This window comes from Hyperolius riggenbachi, chromosome 5, assembly GCF_040937935.1.
Source record: "Hyperolius riggenbachi isolate aHypRig1 chromosome 5, aHypRig1.pri, whole genome shotgun sequence".
NCBI lineage: Eukaryota > Metazoa > Chordata > Amphibia > Anura > Hyperoliidae > Hyperolius > Hyperolius riggenbachi.
In genome coordinates, this window is record NC_090650.1 from 33,670,472 (window position 1) to 33,695,979 (window position 25,508).

The 25,508-nt window shown below is 45.4% G+C and overlaps 1 protein-coding gene across 11 annotated transcripts in view; it reads left to right on the forward strand.

Annotated features, from left to right (window-relative positions):
* Nucleotides 1-25,508, forward strand: part of CDK14 (cyclin dependent kinase 14) — a 579,759-nt gene that overhangs the window by 297,279 nt on the left and 256,972 nt on the right. For all 11 annotated transcript variants that reach the window (XM_068235460.1, XM_068235463.1, XM_068235466.1 and 8 more), the window contains 2 exons: nt 2,190-2,313; nt 11,052-11,172. In XM_068235460.1, the coding sequence (XP_068091561.1) occupies nt 2,190-2,313; nt 11,052-11,172 (245 nt within the window). The remainder of the gene's footprint in view (nt 1-2,189; nt 2,314-11,051; nt 11,173-25,508) is intronic.

A 25,508-nucleotide genomic window follows, 5' to 3' on the forward strand; every position in this document is an offset into this window, starting at 1 on the left:
CATGAGGCTTTCTCATATCCTCTCTCCTGTACTGCTGCAAGACCAGCTTCCTGCCTCACCACACAGGAGCTGCTGTTCCATTTCCATTCTCTGGAGATTTCAATCACTGAACCGGCACCCTGCTTTCTCTTACATTCTAGAAATCTGCTATTTGCTCACCCGCAATTCCCTCAGGTCAGCAGTTTGCTGTCCATGAAAGAAAAGTTTATACTTTGAACAGAGGCGCGAGAATAAAATAAAATGTTTAAAAACCGTTAAAATGGGAGTTAGTGGCGGACTTACCTCCCCAGACTCAAAATAGTCAACTACCAGTAGAGAAATGATTTTGTTTGTAATTTCAAAATGCAATGCGTTTTGCAGATCTATACCCGCTTCATCAGGCTATAACAGGAGTGAGGGCTGGTGCACACCGAGCGGCTTTTTCAGCGTTTCTGCAGCCGCTTGCGGCTGCGGATCCGCTTGGTCAATGTATCTCAATGGGGTGGTGCACACCAGAGCAGGAGGCGTTTTGCAGAAACGAAAAATGCCGGGGTGAGGCATTTTTTGGATTGCGGGTGCGTTTCTGCCTCAATGTTAAGTATAGGAAAAACGCAAACCGCTCTGAAAAACGCCTGTTCAGATCGGTTTTACCGACGTTTTTGTTACAGAAGCTGTTCAGTAACAGCTTTTCTGTAACAATATATGAAATCTACTATACTGAAATCCGCTGCAGCAATTAGCAAAACGCCATAGAAAAATAAGAAAAAGCGTTTCAAAATCTGCTAGCATTTTGCGGATCTGCTAGCGGGTTTTGGTGTGCACCAGGCCTAACTGCTAAATTAATCTGATCGGCAAAGCTCCTCAGTCAGAGTACTTCCTGAGTCAGAGTACGGATAGGTGAATGGGAACATGTGTTCCCAAAGCCCATCAAAATGCCCCTAGTGAATGATCACTGGCATCAGCAAGATCCCTGTGGTCATTAACAAAATGAAAGTAAAAACACACACATACACATTACTTCCTGTGTACTGTTCAGACTGACATCAACCTGTGTACTGACATATGGTAAAAAAGTAAAAAGTTAACATGTTAAATACATTAAAATAAATTTAAAAAATAAATCTTTCATTAGTTATTAACCCCTTCTTCCCTGCTCCCCATAGTTATCACAATAAAACACTTGTAAAAATAAATAGTGACAGCATTTAAAAAAATAAATGCATAAATAGTTACCTTTGGAACTCAGCTTTTTTAATGTATGTCATGAGGGTATATTAGGCCCCGTACACACCTAAGTGGGAATCACGCGATTCCCGCAAACCGCTAGCGTTTTGAAAAAAAAAGCTAGTCCTTTTGTAGTCTATGGCAGTGTTCTCACTGCCTCGATCGCGGGCGTGTTGCAATTATTGCCAATCGCAAACGCATTACCTGCAGTGGTTTTCCGTCGATTCTGGAGCGATTGTGATTAGCATGAATAGAACCACTAATTGCGATCGCTTCCAAAACGCTACTTTGTCCAGTGATTTTTCCGCCTTTATCATGGAAAAATCACACCCGCAAAATGCAAGCGGTAATCGATATCGTTTTGCAATGCCTAGTGTGAACGAGCCCTTATAGTTATTTTTGCAAATAAAGGCTTGTAATTATTGATATAGTATAAAGAAACACAAAACAGGAAATATACACCCTTCTTTCCAAATAAAATATTATCACCATGCATTGTACTAGGGATCTAATTTAAGTGTTGTAATAACCGGGACAAATGAACAAATAAAATGTGTGGGTTTTTATTTTAAAACTATAATAGCTGAAAACTAAGACATAAATGTTTTTCTTCTTATTCCCTTTGAAATGCATATAAAGTAAAATCATTCTTAGCAAAAAGTATCACCGAAAGAAAGCCTAATCAGTGGCTAAAAAAACAGATCATTTCGGTGTGAAAAGTAGTGATAGTTATTGGTGAATGGGAGGAGCATGAAAATTGCACTGGTTTTTAAGGGAAAAAAACCTTAGTGGTGAAGTGGTTGAAACCAATGCCCAGCTTCACATTTTATTTCTCCAACCCTACCTCTGTTTCTCTCTAGTCACACAAGATACAGCCTATAAACAGTGATAATATAACTACCATCCACAGTAAATGTTCTGTATAATCAGACTGTGTAGTGTGTATGGACATGTGCTGTAACTTTCTCTGGTTTCCTCTCTTCCAGTTGTTCCTGTTCCAGTTGCTGCGGGGTCTCTCCTACATACACCAAGGCCATATTCTGCACAGAGACCTGAAGCCACAGAACCTGCTCATCAGCGACACGGGGGAGCTGAAGCTGGCGGACTTTGGTATGAAGACATCCCGCTTTAATTATATTCTGCTGTATATTGTGCGTGAAGCCAGGGGCCGCCATCGATTTCTGCTTGTGCTTCAGATAGCATCAATTCTTCCATTGTTATTGAGTTTTTTCTCCTTTTTAATTCAGTGGCTATCTCAAAATGAGAACTGGTTATTAGTAGGAAGCATCGCCTGCAACTATGTGCATTCCTCATCACTCATCTCATAGAATTCTTCTATAGTTTTCTGGAGATTAAAGCGGATCTGAACTCAGAACTTCCTCTCTGCTCTGAAAGATAAACATTATTTGTTGGTACAAATCCTGCAGTAAATCTGCAGTGTGCCTACTTCCTGCTTTCATGGAAGCAGACATATTGTTAACCACTTGCCGACCGCGCACTCATACCGCGCGTCGGCAAAGTGGCAGCTGCAGGACCAGCGACGCAGATCTGCGTCGCCGGCTGCAGGCTAATTAATCAGGAAGCAGCCGCTCGCGCGAGCGGCTGCTTCCTGTCAATTCACGGCGCGGGGCTCTGTGAATAGCCTGCGGGCCGCCGATCGCGGCTCGCAGGCTAAATGTAAACACAAGCGGAAATAATCCCCTTTGTTTACATTGTACTGCGCAGCAGCGCCGTAAGGCAGATCGACGATCCCTGGCCAATCAGCGGCCGGGGATCGCCGCCATGTGACGGGACGTCCTGTCACAGGGTGCACAGGACGGATAGCGTCCTTTGCAGCCCCGATCACCAGGGGGCCAGGTAGGAGAGGGGGAAGCGGAATTTTGCAGCGGAGGGGGGCTTTGAGGTGCCCCCCCCCCCCCCCCGCCAGCCACACGCAGGCAGGAGAGATCGGACCCCCCCCCAGCACATCATCCCCCTAGTGGGGAAAAAAGGGGGGTGATCTGATCTCTCTGCCTGGTGTTTGATCTGTGCTGGGGGCTGTAGAGCCCACCCAGCACAGATCACAGAATTCAACACTGGTCCTTAAGGGGGGGGGGGGGGGTAAAGGGTGGGTCCTCAAGTGGTTAACCTCCTGTGTTTACAAATGAGCTGCTCTGCTGTGGCAGAGGAGATTCCTGAGCTGTCACAGCTGAGAGATCAAATTACAATTGTGCTTAGTCACAGATGAGGGTGGATTAGACAGGCTAAACTCTCTACATACAGGGTGCATTTCTCTCTGTTTTCCTTCTGCCCTGTGCAAGAGTTCAGGTCCACTTTAATTAATATAAAGTGGAGCTGTCAGGGTTTGCGGTGTTTGTAAATGGACATCACTGGTTTAGCAAAACACACCTGTAACTGGCTAAATCTCTGCTGTGAACTGACTGGAAGCCCTGCACACACGTACGAATACTGTTGCCCAGATTGGGATGTGGTCTCTCTAGGGCGACAGGGGACCAAGTTCTGTTCAGAACCTGCTTTTTGCTATGGAGAGGTCAAAGGGACAACAGCAGAGCGGAGGGGTGTCGAGGAGAACAGTAGTCTCAGCCTGCACTATAACAAGGTAATCCAGCTGGTCAGATCTATTGAAGAAGCATTAGGGCTTCCAAACAGTAGATTCTTGGCAAAAGCAGCCCTGACCTATTACCTTGGCCGGGGACCAACTAGCTTCTGTACAAAGCGTAATACAGAAAAGTTATCTGTTTAGAAATCCACTTTGTCCTATATTTTTTTTTTTAAGTCAAGTGTTCCCTCCCCTGCTTACACCCCTCTTACACTGCGGCAGTCCCCATCCTCTGCTTACACCTATCTGACACTGTGGCTTTCCCCTACTTACACCTCTCTGATAATGCGGCAGTCCCTTTCCCTGCTTACACCCCTCTTACACTGCGGCAGTCCCCATCCTCTACTTACACCTATCTGACACTGTGGCTTTCCCCTCCCCTGCTTACACCTCTTTGATAATGCGGCAGTCCCTTTCCCTGCTTACACCTCTCTTATAATGCGGCAGTCCCTTTCCCTGCTTACACCTCTCTGACACTGTGGCAGCTCCCTCCCCTGCTTACACCTCCCTGGCACAGCGTCTGTTCCCTCCCCTGCTTACTTATCTGACACTGCGGTAGTCCTCTCCCCTGCTTACACCTACCTGACACAGTGGCTGTCCCCTCCCCTGCTTACACCCAATGCGGCAGTCCCTTTCCCTGCTTACACCTATCTGACACTGCGGTAGTCCCCTCCCCTGCTTACAACTATCTGATACTGCACTGTCCCCTCCTCTGCCTACACTTCCCTGGCACTGCGGCCATCCCCTCCCCTGCTCACACCTCTCTGACACTGCGGTAGTCCCCTCCTCTGCTTACACCTCCCTGGCACTGCTGCTATCCCCTCCCCTGCTCGCACCTCTCCGACACTGCGGCTGTCCCCTCCCTGCTTACACCTATCTGACACTGCAGCAGTTCCCTCCCCTGCTTACACCTCTCTGACACTGCAGCAGTTCCCTCCCCTGCTTACACCTCTCTGACACTGCAGCAGTGACCTCCCCTGCTTACACTTCTCTGACACTGCGGCAGTTGCCTCCCCTGCTTATATCCCTCTGACACTACGGCTGTCCTTGGCAGGTTTTGTAGCTCCATAACAGTTGTTATCTGTAGAGGGGCTGAGGAAGCCCATTGTAAAACTTGCGCCTGGGCCCAGAGCACACAACACAAAGGATTTTTGTTATTTTAGAAAAAAGCACTTGTCTGTCAAAATCCAACACGCATCTATAAATGGCCATTACAGCCTAAACAAAGCCTTACGCCATTGCTGGAGTTCTGCTTTAAGGTGAAACCCTTTTATTACACATGTTCAAAAAGCCATTCTCACAACTGGCCTGTGTTTAAAGCCTCTGGTCATATCAGTTTATCTATGTTAGGCTTTCAGAGCGCAGATCAGTGTCAGAGGCAATGACCCTGGATAAGCTGCTGTTGGAAAGGTCGATGTATCGATCCCGTCCTATACATGTGATGTGTGTACGGAATGGGCCATGTGCCTTGGGCCTGCAGAGCAATAGACCGCTCTTTACATAGCCATTAGTCTCCATGCATGCATAACTGATCAGCCTTATCGATGGGGCGAGGACGGCCCTCCAAGGATTACATCTGTCTTGTGGACTTTCCTTTCCGCTGTCACCAGTTCCCATTGGACCGTCGGCGGACACAACAGGTCACGTCTTCGAGCCTCCCCTGGAAGAGAGATGAGTGGTAATTATGTAGAGGTTCCACCATATCTTTCTTCTGCTTTGACAGAGGTGTATTGACTTGTTTTGACCCAGTGAAGTTATAGCGCGGAGGCGCCCCCTGGAGGCTATAAAGATATTTAGCATGGCAAAGGTTTTCTAGTGAGGTATACTGTGAACGGAGACTGCCAGAAATACAATGCCTGGGACAATCTGTAAATTACCCTCTGCACTCCTGTGTCAGTGCACAACTGAGGGGTTAATCTATGGACTTTATCCTACGCAGATGTGCCAGAAATGCGTCTAACCTTTTCCTGGGTCATAGCAGAACATAGTGGATGTCTGTGGAATAAGGGGGTTAGCATCTTTGTGATGACAACATCCATAATACCATTTCACTTCATTTATTGTAGATCATGTCTAGCTGTGGCTGCTGCATGTGACAGCACAAGCTGTAATTCAGAAGCCCTCACTACGTTCTGATAACACCCAGTTGAAGTTGAAGGTTCCTTTCACTTGCCACCAAGTAGCAAATAGTTTAAGACAATCCAGTGAGGTCTCACGTTTGGTCCCAGAGCTGACAGTCCATTAGGCTTTTTCACCATCCCAGCCGAAAGTCCTTAGAACCCCCCCCCCCCCCCCTTCAAATTGAACCCCACTCTCTCTTATCAATCCCACCTTCTAACCTGCACCCCCCCTCCCCCCATGGAGAATTGCTAGACCTCCACCCTCCTACAAGTCAGTGTATTTGAAGCTCAGTGTAACTCCATTTCTAATGTTAAAGGACACCCGAGGTTAAAATAAACGAATGAAATAAACAATTGTATCTATCCTCCTTCGCCTAAAAATGACCTTTTGAAAGATATTAGTTTTATTTTTTTTAAGTTTTTACTGTTTTATTGTTTTTGCTCAATGACACATTCATTGAGGTATGCCAGAGCTAAAATATGTGAATTATTAATATTGATTTATAAAGCGCCAACATATTCCGTGGTGCTGTACTGAGTAATAAACAAACATGGGGTACATAATAATACAGACAATGGTGTACACCAATATACAAGATACATAATTAGTGACAAAATACAAAAATGATACAAAATACAGAAGTGGTAATGACAGTGATAAAAGTAGCATGATAAATAAAATGTATAATCATTTTCAAGACACAAAAGGGGGAGAGAGCCCTGCCCTTGTGAGCTTACAATCTAAAGGGAGTGTGAGGGGGAGCAAGATGACGGCTAATATATAGAGGCAGTGTGTGTTAGGATACCTAGTAGGAGTGCAATTTGACCCCTTTTATCACTTTCCTGCCCTCAGAAGCCATCTTCTGCTAGGAAAGTGTTTCATAGTTGTAATTTCTTATCAGTGAGGGTCACAGTATAGTCTGACCCAGTCCTGACTTAGACAGGAACTGCCACTTACATACCTGATGTTTAACTCTTTCAGGCAGAGAAAGAAAAACACAGCATAGTTATTTGTGTGCTATGCATTGTACATACACTTCTGTCTCATAATGTCACATGTCACTTCGGGTATCCTTTAACAAGAAAACCTACTCCACTACACCTGCCAGCATTTAAATCAAACCCGGCTGGACGGGCAGAGATCCCGTCATTAGAACGCTGAGATGGGGAGATGGAGAGTGTGAGGAGGGGGACATTTTAGGAGAGGAGTCGCTTCTTGCCGAACACTGCCATTTCAGCGCAGGAGACTTGGGCACACAGGGAGTAACTTTGGCGCCGTCAGAAGACGGAGCTGAAGTTACTTTTAAAGAGAACCCGAGGTGGCTTGCTAAGAATGAAATCCGCACACAGAGGCTGGGTCTGCCTATACTGCCCAGCCTCTGTTGCTATCTCAATCCCCCCAAAGTTCCCCCTGCGCTCTGCTATGCCCCCTTAAATCACAGCCGTGCTGTCGACGCACAGCGGGCTGTGTTTACCTCTCTAGTGTTACTCTTGCCGCTCCCCCCCGCCTCCTGCATAGCTCCGGTTCCCGCCCCGCTGATGGGAGGGAAGGGACATGGGTGGAGACCAGAGCTATGGAGGAGGTGGGGGGAGCGGCGAGAGTGACACTCCATAGGTAAACACAGCCCGCTGTGTGTCGACAGCGTGGCTGTGATTTAAGGGGGCATAGCAGAGCGCAGGGGGAACTTAGGGGGGATTGAGATAGCAACAGAGGCTGGGCAGTATAAGCAGACCCAGCCTCTGTGTGCGGATTTCATTATTAGCAAGCCACCTCGGGTTCTCTTTAAAACACTATAATTCGGCCTCTAGCAATTGCTGGAAGCCAAATTATTTCACTCCCCACTATCCATGGCGGCCTGGAGGGGGACTTGTGCAGCAGCAGGATCCGCCATATACCGGCTGTACCCTGCGTCCTAGTCTCCCGCGCCGATTCCTCTCGTACACCCTCTTGCTGCCATCTTATTATTGCTGGCCTGAAAGTGAACCTGAACTCAGAACGTCCTCTCTGCTCTATAAGATACACAATAGCATAATAACCTTTAAACAAAAAAAACAATTGTCACCGCTGATACAAATCCTAAAATACACCTGCACAGTTTCTACTTCCTGATTCATGGAAACAGACATATTGTTTACAGCCTGTGCTTTCAAATGGGCTTATCTGCCATCTCTGCCATAGTCAGTCATGTGACGCAGGGGAGGGATCAGATTACAACTTGTGTTAGACACAAGTGAGGGGGAATTAAACGGGCTAAACCCCTCTAAATACATACAGGGTGCATTCCTCTATGTATTTCTTCAGTCCTGTGCAAGAGTTCAGGTCCACTTGAAGCATGTGATTCAGGTTGCTTCATGGAAGAACCAGCCCTGTGTGTAAACCACCCAGTGTGTGTGCACACATGTACACGTACCCAGATATAATCTACACTCATGTTACATGCCTACACTAGTACTATGCCTACTGTGCTTACACATTTATATAACGTACACACACACATGTACACTTACCCAGATATAATCTACACTCATGTTACATGCCTACACTAGTACTGTGCATACTGTGCTTACACATTTATATAACGTACACACACACACACATACTTTGCTATGACACCACTGAAAATTGTATTTATTTATTTATATAGCGCTGACATATTATGCAGCGCTGTGCAGAGTATATTGTGTCACTAACTATCCCTCAGAGGAGCTCACAATCTAGTTACAGCCCTGCGTAATATTGCATGTCCCCCGAAAGAACCCCTAAAAATGATAACTTAACTCCGGGTGAAAGACAAGCCCTGGAATTCCTAAGGGAAAGGGATGATCTCATCATCCGAGCAAGTGACAAGGGAGGGAATGTTGTAATCCTCACAAGGGAATATTATAGAAAAGAGTGTCTCAGACTTTTTGCCCTTAGTTGACTGAATTAAAGATGGTGAATTGTAAGTAGGGAGGAGTCGGGAAGCCGAGGATGACGGCCTCTATAAGGAGGCATTGCTGCAGTAAGACCCAACCTCATACACTTTGAGAAAGCTCCGTGGGCGGGGTGAAACGAGTCAGTAGGCGTGGCTAGGCGGATGCAAGTGAGCGTTCACTGCCCAGGACGCCGGGCCGCACCATAGTGATGGGAATTCCGGCTTTTCTCCGAGAATCGGCTCTTCTGAATCGACTCCCATTAAAGAGCCGGCTCTTACGGCTCTCAATCGGCTCTTCATTAAATATCACTGGACACCACTGAGAATCGGAGTAAAAGCCCCGCCCCCGTCTCCATGACAACTCCAGACTGCTTCGCTGACTGGGGCAATCCCTCCTGCTAGTGCTCTGCCCCATACACTCCTACAAGCTGCAAGAGGAGGACTACATCTCCCAGCATGCCTCAGCGCCCTTTATTACAGAGCAAATCAGAGCTCTGTGGGGCGGCTGAGGCATCGGCTCTTTTAAAACTGAGAGCCGGCTCTTGTCGTTCACAGCAAAGAGCCGGCTCTTAGAGCCGGCTCGTTCGCGAACGAACCATCACTACCGCACCATGAACCCCCGCATGTGAGAAGGTGTGAGACCGGAGCAGGAACCATAGGAGGTGATGCGACTGTTGCATCGGGCATCTGCTGATGGAAAAGCCCTGAGCATAGCTCCCTCTAAAGGACGCTGAAGCTGCAGGAAGGTCGTGAGTTAAACACCAACACTTGTAAAACCACCGCACGCTGACATATACAGTGCAATGGAAGTTGTTATAGATGCAGCATAGCTGGATGAGCAGCAGTGGACTGAGATCTTTTGCTGGCCCGTGTATGGAATTTTGCATGGAGGAGAATGCTGTCTTGTGGAAACATGAAGTAAGGAGGGAAAGTGATAGAAGTTGTCAGCTGTGGCTATATCCCCATCGTTTGCTAGTTAGACAGGTAGATGATAATCACAGGAATGAAAAGGACTGGTCTGCTGCGGAAACAAGTATTGCCTTAAAGCAACAGTGCACTGTTTTTAGTGTGTGAGTGAGGAGGCCTCGTGGTGTGTGCCTGGGTGGAGGGCCCACACATGTCCAAATATGATTGGGTAACCGATTGATTTGCATAGGCTGAGGCTGGGTGATCAATACGGTGGCATACCATCATAGGGACAGTGGGATGTTATTATTGGAAGCTCACATGTCTTGGCACTTGGTTTTAGAATTTTAGATGTAGTGTGAACCATGTTTTGTACCAATACATTTTGTAGGCTATGAATAAAAGTAATTAAGCACATAAAGGCACTCTGGTTAATAGTCTATTTGCCGTAATACTGTATGTCCCTATCATAGTCATATGTCCGTGTATGTATCATGTAGTGTATGTATCATAGTCTAGGGCCAATTAACTTATCTGTATGTTTTTGGGATGTGTGAGGAAACTGGAGTGCCCGGAGGAAACCCACATAGACAAAGGGAGAACATACACACTGCTTGCGAATGTTGACCTGGCTGGGATTCGAACCGGCGCTGCAAGGCGAGAGCGCTATCCACTACGCCACTGTGCTGCCCATAACATAAATATGTATGTTGTTCAGTAGCTATTCAGACGTGTCCGACTCTTTGCGACTTCAATGATCACAGCCCGCCAGTCCCTTCTATACTCAACTGCCTCTCGAAGCTTGTCCAAGCTCATGTTTGTTGCTCATGTTTGTTGCTTCCATACTACTTTCTAGCCATCTCATTTGCTGCCTTCCCCTCCTCTTTCCCAACATCAGGGTCTTCTCCAATGAGTCCTGCCTTCTCCTCATGTGTCCAATCTATTTCAGCTTTAGCATTGCTCCATCCAATGAACAGTCAGGTTTAATTTATTTAGTGATTGACTTATTAGATCTTCTTGCAATCCAGTGGGCTCTCAGAAGCATTCTCAAGCATTACAATTCCAAGGTGTCAATTCTTCAGTACTAAGCGTTTCCTGTGGTCCAAACCATGGCTTTGACTATAAAAACCTTAGTTGAATATGTATATTCCTTGTAAAATATTTTGTATTCCGTTCATGTCCCAGTTTCCTCCCTTATAGTGTAATCTGTGTCATGTAGAGTTTCTCCTGCTGCAGATGGTGTGTCAGCCCATGTGTTTAATTATATAGACGGATTCTGTGTGACATCAATTATTTTTCGTCCTCCAGGTCTTGCGCGAGCCAAGTCAGTCCCCAGCCACACCTACTCTAATGAAGTGGTGACTCTTTGGTACCGGCCTCCCGATGTCCTGCTGGGCTCTACAGAGTACTCCACCTGCCTGGACATGTGGTACGTCAGACTCCTGTGAACTTTACACTTCATCATGTGCATGTTACAGGTTTAATTATTGTCTTTCACAACAGGAAATAGGGAATGCACAGTCGTTTTTAATTATTGTATTGAGTAGTAAAACCTACATTTCTACGAAATGCCATGTGTGAATGTTTACATGTACCATTTTCAGCCAGAAGGTGGGGCTACTGAGCACAGCACTGTCCTTTCAACTTGAAGTACACGGAGTGGCAAAACAAACAAAAAACACACCCCTTTTTTGAAAGTAAACCAGTCCATTAGTGACCTAATACTGAGATGTTTATATAAGGAACGCTAAGCTTCGGACGACATGGTTACCTCGGACGTTAATGTCGAAATGGGTACGATGAAAGATTTAAAGGATACCAGAGTTGAACGCAATCGTAAAACTGGGGGAAGCAGGCAAGTATGGGATGCAGTCCTCATGCCCACCGCTCCGCCCATTCTCCTCCTTCCCCCTTCTTTCTCACCTAGATGCCCCCCTGCAGCTTCTTACGGGTCAGTGAGTCGCGCAGCAGTGCGCAGGCGCTAGTCTGGCTACACACCTAGATCAGGGGAAGGAGATTGTGGAATGCTTTGTAGGTTAGAGTTATCTCTTAAACTTTTGGTTTTCTTCAGGTTCCATCTCGGGTCCCCTATTTAAGGCAAAATTGTGGGCTGTCTGGCGTAAATGTTCCAATGACCTAATATTGATTTCCTCTCCCATAACATTCCAATGCATGGTTCCAAGACCTTTCTATGACGTAGCCCACTCTCTAGAACTCATTCTCGGAGTTCCATTAGGCTTGCTTCTGCCTTAAAGGGACTCCGAGCAGTGCAGAAACTATAGAAAGATGCACATCATTTTAAAGCTCTCTTTCTCCTCTTTCCAATGATATATAAACCACCACCCTACGCCTTTTACTTTTCGCTATTTTCGCGATTGAAATTGCCGCGGCCGCGATTTCGATCGCGAAAATAGAGAAAACTAAAAGGCGTAGGTCAACGATTTAGGTGTCGTCAGAAAGAGGAGAAAGAGAGCTTTAAAATGATATCCATCAAGCCATAGTTATATTGTATTACACAGGGCGACTTTTTGTCAAAGTCAGCAGCTGCATTCAGCAGAATGGAGCTGCTGACACTGGGGAAAGTGTCGGCCTGTGTAATACAATATAACTATGGCTTGATGGATATCATTTTAAAGCTCTCTTTCTCCTCTTTCTGACGACACCTGAATCGTTGCCCTTCGCCTTTTAATTTTCTCTATTTTCGCGACCGAAACTGCGGTCGCGGCAATTTCAATCGCGAAAATAGCGAAAACTAAAAGACGGTTTATATATCATTGGAAAGAGGAGAAAGAGAGCTTTAAAATGATATGCATCTTTCCATAGTTTCTGCACTGCTCGGAGTCCCTTTAACACATTTAAATAAACCCTGAAAACAGAGCTCCATTCCATTTGCCTTAAAGGACTACTGTAGGGGGGAAAAAGAGTTGAACTTACCCGAGGCTTCTAATGGTCCCCCGCAGACGTCCTGTGCCCGCGCAGCCACTCACCGATTCTCCGTTCACTTTAAAGTCTGAAAACCACTGCGCCTGCGCGGCCGTGTCCTCGCTCCCGCTGACGTCACCAGGTGCGTACTATGCAAGCGCAGACCGTACTGGGCCTGTGCAATACACTCCTTGTGATGTCAGTGAGAGCAAGGGGTGTGGCCACGCAGGCTCTGTGGTTTTCCGACTGTACTATGTTCCCCCCACCTCCTAGGGGAACCGAAACTGAAAGGGATATGGATGTTTCCTTTTAAACAATACCAGTTTCCGGGCAGTCCTGCTGATCTCCTTGGCTGCAGTAGTGGCTGAATCACATACCTGAAACAAGCATGCAGCTAATCCAGTCTGACTTCCGTCATTGCACCCGATCTGCATACTTGTTTAGGGGCTGTGGCTAAAAGTATTAAGAGACACAGGATCAGCAGGAAAATCCAGCAACTGGTATTATTTTAAAAGGAAAAATCCATATCCTTATCAGTTTAGGTTCCCTTTAACCACTTGAGGACCTAGCCTTTACCCCCCCTTAAGGACCAGCGCTGCTTTTTCAGATCTGTGCTGGGTGGGCTCTACAGCCCCCAGCACAGATCAAATGACAGGCAGAGCGACCAGATCGCCCCCCCTTTTTTTCCCCACTAGGGGGATGATGTGCTGGGGGGGTCTGATCGCTCCTGCATGCTGTGGGTGGCGGGGGGGGGGCACCTCAAAGCCCCCTCCACCGCAGGATTCCCCCTCTCCCCCCTCCCTGCCCCGGAGATCGGAGGCTGCACAGGAACGGATCTGTCCTGTGCAGCCTCTAACAGGCTCCTGCCTGTCATGTGACAGCGATCCCCGGCCGCTGATTGGCCGGGGATCGCTGATCTACTACAATGCTGCTACTGTAGCAGCGTTGTAAAAATGTAAACAAAGCGAATTATTTCCGCTTGCGTTTACATTTAGCCTGCGAGCCGCGATCGGCGGCCCGCAGGCTATTCACGGAGCCCCCCGCCGTGAAATGACAGGAAACAGCCGCTCGCGCGAGCGGCTGTTTCCTGATCAATTAGCCTGCAGCCGGCGACGCAGAACTGCGTCGCTGGTTCTGCAGCTGCCACTTTGCCGACGCGCGGTATGAGTGCGCGGTCGGCAAGTGGTTAAGCTGGAACTGGAATGACCTCGTCGTCTCCCTTGATATAGTTTGTGCTTGTTGTTAGGGATGGTCAATGAGATACAAAATATTCCAGGTTGATGCAGAATTATGCAAATGTATGCCGCTTGAAAAAAGGTCCAATCATATTCTGCACGGGCAGCACGGTGGCGTAGTGGTTAGCGCTCTTGCCTTGCAGCGCTGGGTCCCAGGTTCGAATCCCAGCCAGGGCACTATCTGCAAAGAGTTTGTATGTTCTCTCCGTGTCTGCGTGGGTTTCCTCCGGGCACTCCGGTTTCCTCCCACATTCCAAAAACATACGGATAAGTTAATTGGCTCCCCCTAAAATTGGCCCTAGACTACAGTACTTACACTACATAATATAGACATATGGCAATGGTAGGGATTAGATTGTGAGCTCCTTTGAGGGACAGTTAGTGACAAGATATATATATATACACTGTACAGCGCTGCGTAATATGTCGGCGCTATATAAATACTAAATAATAATAATAATAATAATTCTGCCTAGGCATGTTTCAATTGGTCTATTTTCAAGCTACGTACATTTCCACAATCCTGCATGGACTTGGAATGGTTTCCACCTCACTGGCCATCCATGCTTGTCCTCCATCTGCACCTCCTGCTTGTTGTACAGCGTTATGTATTGCTGCTTTACAAATAAAAGGTAAAGAACCTAAAGAAAGTCTTTAAAGAGGAACTCCAGTGAAAATAATGTAATAAAAAAGTGCTTCATTTTTACAATAATTATGTATAAATGATTTAGTCAGTGTTTGCTATTTGTAAAATCTTTCCTCTCCCAGATTCACATTTTGACATGTATTACATGGTGACATTGTTACTGTGGGCAGGTTATATAGCTGCTTCTAGCTGTTTTGGCTGTTACAGACATCTGTAAGCAGCTATTTCCTGTCTGTGAACATTGTTACATTGTGGCAGTTTGCCCAGAGTACCACGGTCCCAGAGATTCTTGTGGGAGGGGTTTCACCACAATATCAGTCATACAGCGCCCCCTGATGGTCTGTTTGTGAAATGCAATAGATTTGTCATGTAAAAGGGGGTATCAGCTACTGATTGGGATTTCTCTTTAATGTTTTTATCTCTGATGATCTATTTTTACTGGTGTATTTTTCATGTTGGGTGTTCTTTACATGACACGTTTGACTTGTTCCTTACCCGTCGCTGCACAGATGGATGAGTTACACAAACGTAAATAACGGTGTCCCCTACTGTTGCGTTGCGGAGAGCAGCTGGGCGCTTAGTCGGGGTGATCTTTGTTGCTTCTGTGGTTTCCTAATAGTTTTGCATTACATTCCACTTACAAAATGTAAAGGTCCCATTACACGTGTCGGGGTGATGAATGTTCAGCAGCGGACCCCCGGCACGTTTCCTAGCGGAGCTTCACAAATAACGCGGACCTCTCTGGAGGTAAGCGCGTATGACAAATGACGCCATTAGCCCCGCATGCTATCCTGCTTCATTGTTACTAATGACACAGGACATGGGGCCGCCTCTATGCCGTGTGCTGGAAGGGAGAGGGATTGAGTCGCCTAGAGCCAGCGGATCCCGGCCAGCCAATAATCCTTCCTGCGGGCCACATGGGGAAAGGAGACGTTAGATGCACAGAATGTCCGAGATCCAGAAGCTTTACTGGTTTTCATGCTCTTATTTAAAGTGGATCCGAGATAAACTTTTATTCATTGCATAATTGTGCTCCTTTCATATAGTTTATAGGGCATTCCTCAAGCCAAATACTTTTTTTCTTTTGTTTTAATACTAACTTCCTATAAACTAAACAAGCCTCGCCCACAGCACCTTTTGTGCCTTGGCGCTGTAGCAAGGGCTGATGGGAGCTCAGTCTGGGCAGGAGGAGGAGGCTACTAGCCATTGATTTCAGGGACAGAGGGGAGGAGGAGAGGGGAGTGAGTTTACACACAGGCAAGCTGATGGCATCTCCAGCCCTCAGCCTGTGGCAATGTGACAAACAGATTGTATCACAGTAAGAAATAATCATAAACCGTTGAAGCTGTTTTGCTGTGTAAACTAACTATCTAAACTTTAGATAAGATATATAGACAAGTTACTTGTTATAGTTAGTTTGTCATCTCGGATCCGCTTTAATAAATCAGTATGTTGCATAGCTCCCAACTGTCCCTCTTTGGGATACCCAATCCCTCCGTCCCTCTTTCTCCCTCATGTGTTCATCTGCCAGGACTGGTGTACAGATCTATGTAAATATATGGATTTTTCTACTGAACAAATGTGTTTAACTGACTTTAAACTTTATTCCCACCAATTAATTTGATATATTTCTTATTTTCAAATGTTAAAATGAAGAACAATTAATAACGATAAAAAGGACCAGTGTGGTTTGAATGATAAAAACACATATTTTGTTTCGGAATTCTTTGTGATTTACATGGCGAGGGGTGTGGTGGGGGAGTGGTTAGAGGTGTGGCAGGGGCGTGTCTTAAAAGTGTTCCTCTTTCTTATCTCAAAAACTTGGTAGCACTAATGTTGGTTTTGTAACTACTATTTATCGAGGGCATGGTATATCCTATGCGAGATAACGAAGTACATTCCAACTGGACTTTTCCCCCAAGTTCTAAAGGTTTTTCCACTTACTGATTTTCTCCTTTCATTGTTGCATACTAATCTGAAAACAATAACAACAAAACAGATGTATCCATAAAGTTTAACCTACTGAAATTCTCTGTACCCTGAAGCAAACCTAAAGTGAAAATAAATTGAAGAAATGAAGAATAGCGTCACCTGTACAAGAGTCCAGAAATACCAAAGTCTTATTTTGTCTTCCTTCCACCTTTCCATTCTTCCTTCTGCCCATCATTTCTTCCTCCCTTGCTCCCCCACTTTTATTTAATTCTCCCTCCTTTCCTTTCGTCCCTTCCCCTCCACCCCCCCCCCCCCCCATTTCCATTCATCCTCCCTCCAGTCCTCTTCCCCCCCCCCCCCCCCTTTCCTTTCGTCCCCTCTCCTTTTTCCAATCATCCTCCCTCCTGCTTCCCCCCCCCCCCTTCCTTTCATCCTCCCACCAGCCTTACCCCCCTTTGCTTTCGTCCCCACTTCTTCCCTTTTGTCTTCCCTCCTTTTGTCCCTTTCCACCTTTTTACCCTTTCATCTCCCATTCGCCCCCCCCCCCCTTCCTTTCATCCTCCCTTCTTTCCCCTTTTGTCCCTTTCCACCTTTTTTCCCTTTCATCCCCCCTTCAGCCCCCCCTTCCTTTTATCCTCCCTTCTTTACCCCGCTTTTTCTTTTATCCTCCCTTCTGCCCCCCCCCCCCCTTTCATTCAACCTCTCTCCTGTCTCCCCCCCCCTTGCATTCATCTTCTCTCCTGTCCCCCACATTCCTTCCACCCCCCTTTTTTTCATCCTCCCTCCGTTCTTCCCCCTCCTCCTTTTATCCTCCCTCGGTCCCCCCCCCCTCTTCTTTCATCCTCCCTCCGTTCTCCCCCCCCCCCCCCCTTCCTTGTATCCTCCCAACCTCTGTCAGGATTGCATTACTAAAGCTAAATACCCACCAGAAGACTGTGAAATATGGTTCGGGTAGATACATGGCGATGAACGATCCGTCGTATGATCGGTCCCCGTTCCATCTTCCCCAGTTGCAAATGATTAGTGCGAACACGTAGTGTAACAATCACTGTAAATAGCTCGGGAGTCAATGGCGATCGTTCCTATTGTGCACAATTGGATCCATTATGGCGGCTGTTCAAAGCAAAGGAATATCGTGCGCAATCATCCGACACTGAACATCATTAACAAATTTAAGTTAAATGATGTTGCGTGATTGCGAAAAATCATTTGTTGTGAAATTGTTTGGTGGGTACACATCTTTACTCTTTCTCTCCCTCACCAGAATCACCAGGGTTTCTACTAAAGCCATGGGTAGATTAAAAGACCATCAAACCCTTTTTATTTATACTAAGCAAAAGTATTTTTTATTGAAACTGTTGTTGTGTTTCATGTCATTCTTCAGGTGACCCTATAATGGGCATGGGCAAAGTTGGCCCTCCAGCTGTTAAGGCACTACAAGTCCCACAATGCATTTGCCTTTATAAGTCATGACTGTTGCTGTAAGACTCCTGCAATGCATTGTGGGACATGTAGTTCCTCAACAAGTTTGCCCATGCCTGCCCTATAATGTTTCATGTATTGGCTTCCTATTTTTTTCTGTAGTTGGCTATACCAGGTGTCCCTTGATAAGTACAACCCACTCCCAGCAGCCAATCAGAGGCGAACCTGCATTCTCCAGTCCTCATGTCTGCATATGATTGGTGGCTGCAGGCCAGCACAGACAGCTGTTGGAGCGCTCTAATATTCAAAGCCTGCTGTTCCTTTTTATTTCATCGTGATTTTTTTTTTTTTTTTTTTTTTGTGTAATCCACTGGAAGAATAACCATATCAAATTGTCTCAGCAACAAAGGCTAAATCTTTCCGCCTTTGTTATTAATAGCATTATCCTGAGTGGAGGAAAGGGGGGGAGGCGGTGTGTTATGAGATGTGAGAATGGACATGTCAGATCTTATCTGGTGTTTATGATAATACTGTTAACATTTAGCCTTTGCCATGGTGAGCTGTGCGCGGTCGGAGTGCTTTTGATTGACGTCTTGTCCCGGGAGGAAGTATTGCTACATTTTTTGTGTGCATGTTTGAATAGAGCTCCCCTGTGGAATGGATGTTCTGTTTCCATGACGACGGCACGCTCTTGCCATCCACTGGCAGCCCTGTCAGTTATCATTTCATAACGCAGCCCAGTGTTGTCTCTGGACCAGCCGAACCCGCTCTGGAGAGTCGCCCAAGGATAGCGGATATTGGAAAAGTATTCAATAAAGTGAGACATGTACAGGGTTTCCTGCTTCTCCAGGGGTGCATACAGCCATATATTCTCTGCAAGCAGGCATACGTTGGATTTTAGCGATATTCGCCGTCGCTCGGCTTCAGCTATGCAGCGTTATTTTTGTGGGCGCTTTTAGAGTTTCTCTTCATTTGGCTATTTGGAAAAACGCTCCTTCTGAGGCAGGATTAACCCTGTCAGTGCAAAAGCTGTACGCGCTTTTTCTGCACACAATTTTATGACACTAGGCCTCAATTCACTAAGCAGTTTAGACTAGTCTACAGATGGTTTTTTAGTCTACTAATGGTTTGGTGTCATATTTTAGACCTATTTTTAGACCTGGTCTAACCTTCAGTAATTACACAATTCACAAAGGCAAACAAGGAGTAACCACGCCCACTTTTTCTGACAGAGATTAGACCAGCTGATTTCTGTCGGTAAAGTAATTCTGTGAGGAATTGTAGATGTGACGGTGGAGCCTTTTGAATTAATTATGCAGGAGTTTAATTGTATCCAGAGGAGAGCTCATCAAAGGAGAAGGATGTCAGTCATAGCTACTCGTTTGTGAATTGCATCTTTTGATAATTTCCCTGCTTTACCCACCTAATTACCAAATGGTTTACATCAGGTCTAAAAACAGGTCTAAAATATTTGGTAATAGTGAATTCCCCTTTGATGCAACTGACCAAACCACCAGTAGACTAAAAACCATCTGTAGACTAGTCTAAACTGCTTAGTGAATTGAGGCCAATGTGCATTTGTGTAGGTTTAAAGGACTACTGGACTACTATCGCTAAAAAGTGTAACATTTTAAATAGATACATATAAATGTATGTTTCTCCCACAGTGAAATGAACTACCCGTAGATCCTTGGATATAAGTTGACCTTGTGTTTAAAGGAAACCAGAGCTGAGCTAAAATAAAAGTTTTATACATACCTGGGGCTTCCTCCAACCCCATGTGCACGGATCGCTCCCACGCCGCCATCCTCCGCTGCCTCCAGCTCTGGTATCGGGTCCTGTCACTTCGGCCAGTCGCGACCAGTCTGCTCAAGAGTATTGCGCTTTTCACGTATGCAGCTGCTGGAGAGATACGTAGAGGGTGCACTTCTTTTGCGCAGACTGGCAACGACTGGCCGAAGTGACGGGACACGATACTGGAGGCAGCGAAGGATGGCGGCGTGGGAGCGATCTGTGCGCATGGGGTTGGAGAAAGCCCCAGGTATGTTTAAAACTTTTATTTTAGCTCAGCTCTGGTACACTTTAATCCGACTGCAATTTTAGACCCTCTTAAAGCGGACGCAAACCAAACATTTTTTTTTAATTCAAAATATTTAGTTGCACCACTCTGACACATACAAAGATAAATAAACACTCCTTCAAGCCTATGAGCATTTCAGTGCATGCTTTTCACCCTTCTCTTTTCATAACTAGGGTTATACAGGTGGCAGCCATTACTTCTGAGCTTAGTAGGAGGCTTTAGATCATGGGTGTGTTTGTCATCAGCTACCCTCCCTCACAGGGGCGTCGTCTATGTGAAATCTCACACAAGCTGAGATCACCTCCCCTGTGACATCAACAGTAGCAGCCTGTGTTTTGTTTTTGTTTTTTTTCCTCCTCTACCAGTTTGCTAGAAAAATCCCGGCAATATGAAAGGAAGGGAGGGGTTCCTCCAATAAATGTAAAATATTTTATATTTGTCATCATGCAGCTGAAAAAAAGCTGCTATTTATCATAATTTAGAAAATAGATTTTATTTCTGAAATCTTGTATTTTTAGTTTGGGTCCACTTTAAAGAGAATCTGTATTGTTAAAATCGCACAAAAGTAAACATACCAGTGCGTTAGGGGACATCTCCTATTACCCTCTGACACAATTTCGCCGCTCCTCGCCGCATTAAAAGTGGTTAAAAACAGTTTTAAAAAGTTTGTTTATAAACAAACAAAATGGCCACCAAAACAGGAAGTAGGTTGATGTACAGTATGTCCACACATAGAAAATACGTCCATACACAAGCAGGCTGTATACAGCCTTCCTTTTGAATCTCAAGAGATCATTTGTGTGTTTCTTTCCCCCTGTTCTCATGCACTGAAGTTTCAGGCTGCTTGTTTCTTCCTGCAAACAGCTTTGCCCTTGTCTGTAATTCTTCAGTATGTGAAAGCCCAGCCAGCTTAGAGGACGATTTATCCAGCTTGTAAAAGATAAGAGAGAAGAGAGAAGCTGCTCTAATCTAAACAATACACAGGCAGTGTGCATAGAGGGGCCTGGAAGGGGGAGTTCATAGCAGAACCACAACACTGAAGAACTTGGCAGCCTTCCAGACACAGGCCGACAAGTCAGACAGGGGAAAGATACATTGATTTATTACAGAGACAGTGATAGTATAAAGTGCTGCAGTAAGCCAAAACACATTAGAATAGCTTTTTGAACTTGTAGGATGATAAAAAACAGGATGCAATTTTTGTTACGGAGTCTCTTTAAGCTGGAATTTTATATTGACTCAAGTATAAGTCTACCCAGCAAAGTTTATTGCTGTACTTGGGGACCAGAAGGGGTTAATGACTGCACTGCATGAAGTATTGCAGCCATTAACCCCTCATGCCCCTTAACTGCGGCCATTATCCCCTCCCCTTCCTTAGTAAGCACTGCAGGCCAGTATCTCTCCCCCTGCCCCTTTCCTTGTTAATTGTTGTGGCCGGGACTTTTACACCTGTGTGTTAGCACTTCCTTTATCAAGAAAGTGTCTCTTACTACTGGGTAAATTGGTGTGAACAGGAATGTCGCTTAGGCCCGGTTCAATTAAAGCAGAACTGAAATAAAAAAAACAAAACAAAGAGTTTGACTTACCTGGGGCTTCTGCCAGCCCCTTGCAGCCGTCCTGTCCCGTGCCGGTCCTCCACGATCCTCCGTTCTCACGCCGCCAGCTAGTTTCGGTACTGTCATACTTTCAACTTGTAAGGCTCACTGTTGCAGCCATTGGTTGGTAAAAATATCAGTACCTAACAGGCAATGGATGGCGGCCCTCTAAAACCTTCTCAGGTCAAACGTAAGCTATACAAAGTATTGCTTTTTCAATGAAAAGGTGACCGTGGATGGGGGGTTATAAAGCATGCTGACTGCTGCGGCTTACTCTGCAAAGTTTGAGAGAGAAGTGCGCCGCCCACCCCTTTTGGCTTTGAGTTAGAGATTTAGTCGACCCCTACAATTTCGAGACTTATAGTTGAGTACATGCAGTGTTCTCCCCAGGCTCTTTTAGCTGGGTGCTCCACCCAGCTACTTTTGGCGAGCACCCGGCTGTCATCGGCTCACCTCCTTCTCTGCTGTAAGCAGAGTTGTGCAGAAAGACGCCGGCCTTTCATTCTCTCATCTCACCCCACCCGGCTATTTTTTCATGCCATCCGGCTGAAAAAAATTCTGGGGAGAACATTGATACAGCATATATTACTTTTTCCTAGGTCGCTGTCACTTACAGTAGATAGTAAAAGTGGATTGGACCTTTAACCACTTCACCACTGAGGGGTTTTACCCCTTGAGCACCAGAGCAATTTTCACCTTTCAGCGCTCCTTCCATTCATTCGTCTATAACTTTATCATTACTTATCACAATGAAATGAACTATATCTTGTTGTTTTCGTCACCAATTAGGCTTTCTTTAGGTGGGACATTATGCCAAGAATTATTTTATTCTAAATGTTTTAATGGGAAAATAGGAAAAAATGTGGGAAAAAAATTGATTATTTTTCTGTTTTCGGCCTTTATAGTTTTTAAATAATGCATGCTACTGTAATTAAAACCCATGAAATGTATTTGCCCATTTTTGCCCGCTTGGCTAACGTATTTGAATGGGATGGAGCACACCAGAGCGATGAGATTTTCTCTCATAAGCAAATGCAGGTCCTGCAACATTTCTGTTGATTTTTGAGGTGTTTCTGCCTCAATGTAAAGTACAGGAAAGTGGAAAACCGCTCTCAAAAACGCTACATCAGAGCGATTTTCCAAGCATTTTTGTTACAGAAGCTGTTCAGTTACAGCTTTACTGTAACAAAATATAAAAAACGCTCCACAAATCGCTAGGAATGATTTGAAAATCACTAGGCACATGCCTAGAATCGTCTAGAAAAATTACTTTAAAAAAGCCCTGAGCGTTTGGTGTGCACTGTCCCGGAGTTGGAATAACTAGCCTCTTGTTGGCCATCTGTAAACCTATCATCATGCCCTAGTGTTAGGGTCCTTTTACACTTAAAGGATACCTGAGGTGACATGTGACATGATGAGATAGACATGTGTATGTACAGTGCCTAGCACACAAATAACTAGGCTGTGTTCTTTCCCCCCCCCCCCCCTTTTTTCCCTGCTCTCAGAAGCCATTTTCTGCTTGGAAAGTGTTTTATAGTTGGAATTTCTTATCAGTGAGAGTCACACTGTAGTCACTTCCTGTCTGAGTCAGGACTGAGTCAGCCACTTACATTCCTGATATTTAACTCTTTCAGGCAGAGGAAAAAAAAAGGAACACAGCCTAGTTATTTGTGTGCTAGGCACTGTACATACACATGTCTATCTCATCATGTCACTTCAGGTATCCTTTAATCATTTGGTATGCGTTGGTATGGTTTTTTTTTTTATCCTTCATATAGCAGTACATTGTAACAAAGCTCTCAGTTAAAACGCGTTTAGTGTGAATTGTGCCATATGAAAACATGGACATCACTTTGAAAATCAGTCATCTTTCAGTTATAACGGAGAGCAATTGATTAAAGCTCCACTGTCGCGAATAATCTTTAAAATGTAAAATAAATATAAACACATGCAAGTAAGCATGTTTCTTCCTGAGTAAAATGAGCCATAGATTACTTTATGTTGCAGTCACTCACAGTAGGTAGTAGAAATCTGAACTAGTAGGAGAAATAGTTTTTGGGTTAGTCCATCTCTCCATAGGCGATTCTCAGCATGGCCTTTATCCTACCTAACAAAAGTCAAGTGTCCCAGCATCTCATGTCCATGTGTCAGTGCTTTTTCGTTCTACGCATGTGCAGGGACCGCAGAGACACTTCTGAGAGCTGGGGGGAATGACGTGAAGCAGAGGAGGATGGGTCCAGAAGGAGGCGGGCCTATGCACGGATAATTAAAGGGGGAGGGAGATAGAGAGCGGAGGGGTAGGGGGGATGTCACAGCCACAGCCTAGCGACCGTTTTTTTTTAATCAGGCCTTGGGCCTAGTTCTTTATAAAGATACTCCCTGAAAAAGATTTATACAAAGATGCTAACCAGCCTTCCTGCTCGCTGCACACTTTTTTGGCAGTTGGATGGAGCAACTGCCATTCATTAAGTGCTTTTGAAAATAAAGAAATGAGGAGATGGGCTAGTCCACAGACCTGTCGGTTCTGTCACATTTCTGCTACTTAAAGTGACAGCAATATAGGAGAAAAGTAATGTATGGCTCATTTTACTCTGGGAGAAATGCACCTTCTTATCTGGAAATGTTTACATATATTTTAAATTTGAAGATTTTAGGGACAGTGGTCCTTTAAGTGTAGAAGGACCCTTACTGTCCTGCTGGGTGTCCTTGCCTGCTTACATGACACCACCATATAATTGGCAACAGTATTTGCAGTTGGAAAACTTAAGGTGGCCACTAATGATCCAATCTTTTTCATCCAATCTTACCAAATCTATGTAGTATAAGGGTACATTGAGTGAATAAACTGAATGGATACTTCAGGCAGTTACCTTATATTACATACAAATGGTAAGATTGGATGAAAAATATTGGATCATTAGTGGCCACCATTAGAAGAATTTTGTAAGTTTAGCAACTGAGCCAATAATCTTTGGTTATCCATTTACCAGTGATGTTGACAGCACTTTGTGTATCTAATGCACTTACTTGGTGATATCAGCATATACTGTAGGTGCCTTCTGCATAGGCAAGTTTGGGAGGGGGGGGGGGCGGTATTACTGTTGCCCAGAATTGCACCCTCAGTGCAGTGTCTGGTGACAGGCACAAGATGAGATACCCGATTGTCTGCAGGTATCCTGCAGCTCACAGCTCCATGCTGCTGCCTTTGTTGCTCCGCCCCCTTTCTTTCCTGGTTACAGCTGACTTTGTATGGAGCAGCAACGTGTGTGCAGAGCATGGAGCAGCAGCAGCGTGTGTACAGAGCATGGAGCAGCTCTGGGGAACTTGACAGGGGACAGAGGCAAGTATGAGAACAGACATCCTTGTGCCCCTGCTGTGTGATGCTTCACTTTGCCCTTCATTACCAATGTCAGCTGTCCTCATTATTATCTGTATCCAAACTGCTCCTAATCGATCCCTTGGTCTTATCGGGATCAGATCAGACATGATGGGAATAATCATCAAATCCCATCAAATGGACAGTAAATTGCATTCTGTGTACCCAGCATGATGTCCTGCCATATTATCATATCGTGTTTGGCTGAGTAAGACCTTTCAGCAATTCCCCCCCCCTTGAAAATCCTGGGTTAGCCCCTGCTCTGGTCCCAGGCTGAGCCACCAGGGGGGCAGGCAAGTGTTTCAGAATGAATAACTTTTCCTGTGCGCGTCAGGAAATTAATATTTTCAGTTCTCCCCCACTGAACAGAACATTGGCAGGATGGAGAGGTTTCCCGTTTGTTGCTGATGGGAGGATAACTGAACGATCAGTGTGCACAAAGCAGTCATCTTCCTAAACGGGCTGTATGTGAATGCGTTTTGAATTAAATCGAGCACAATTAACTCACTTTTTTTCAGTGAAGGATGATTTGAAAAGCCCCCCTGTCATCGGGGATA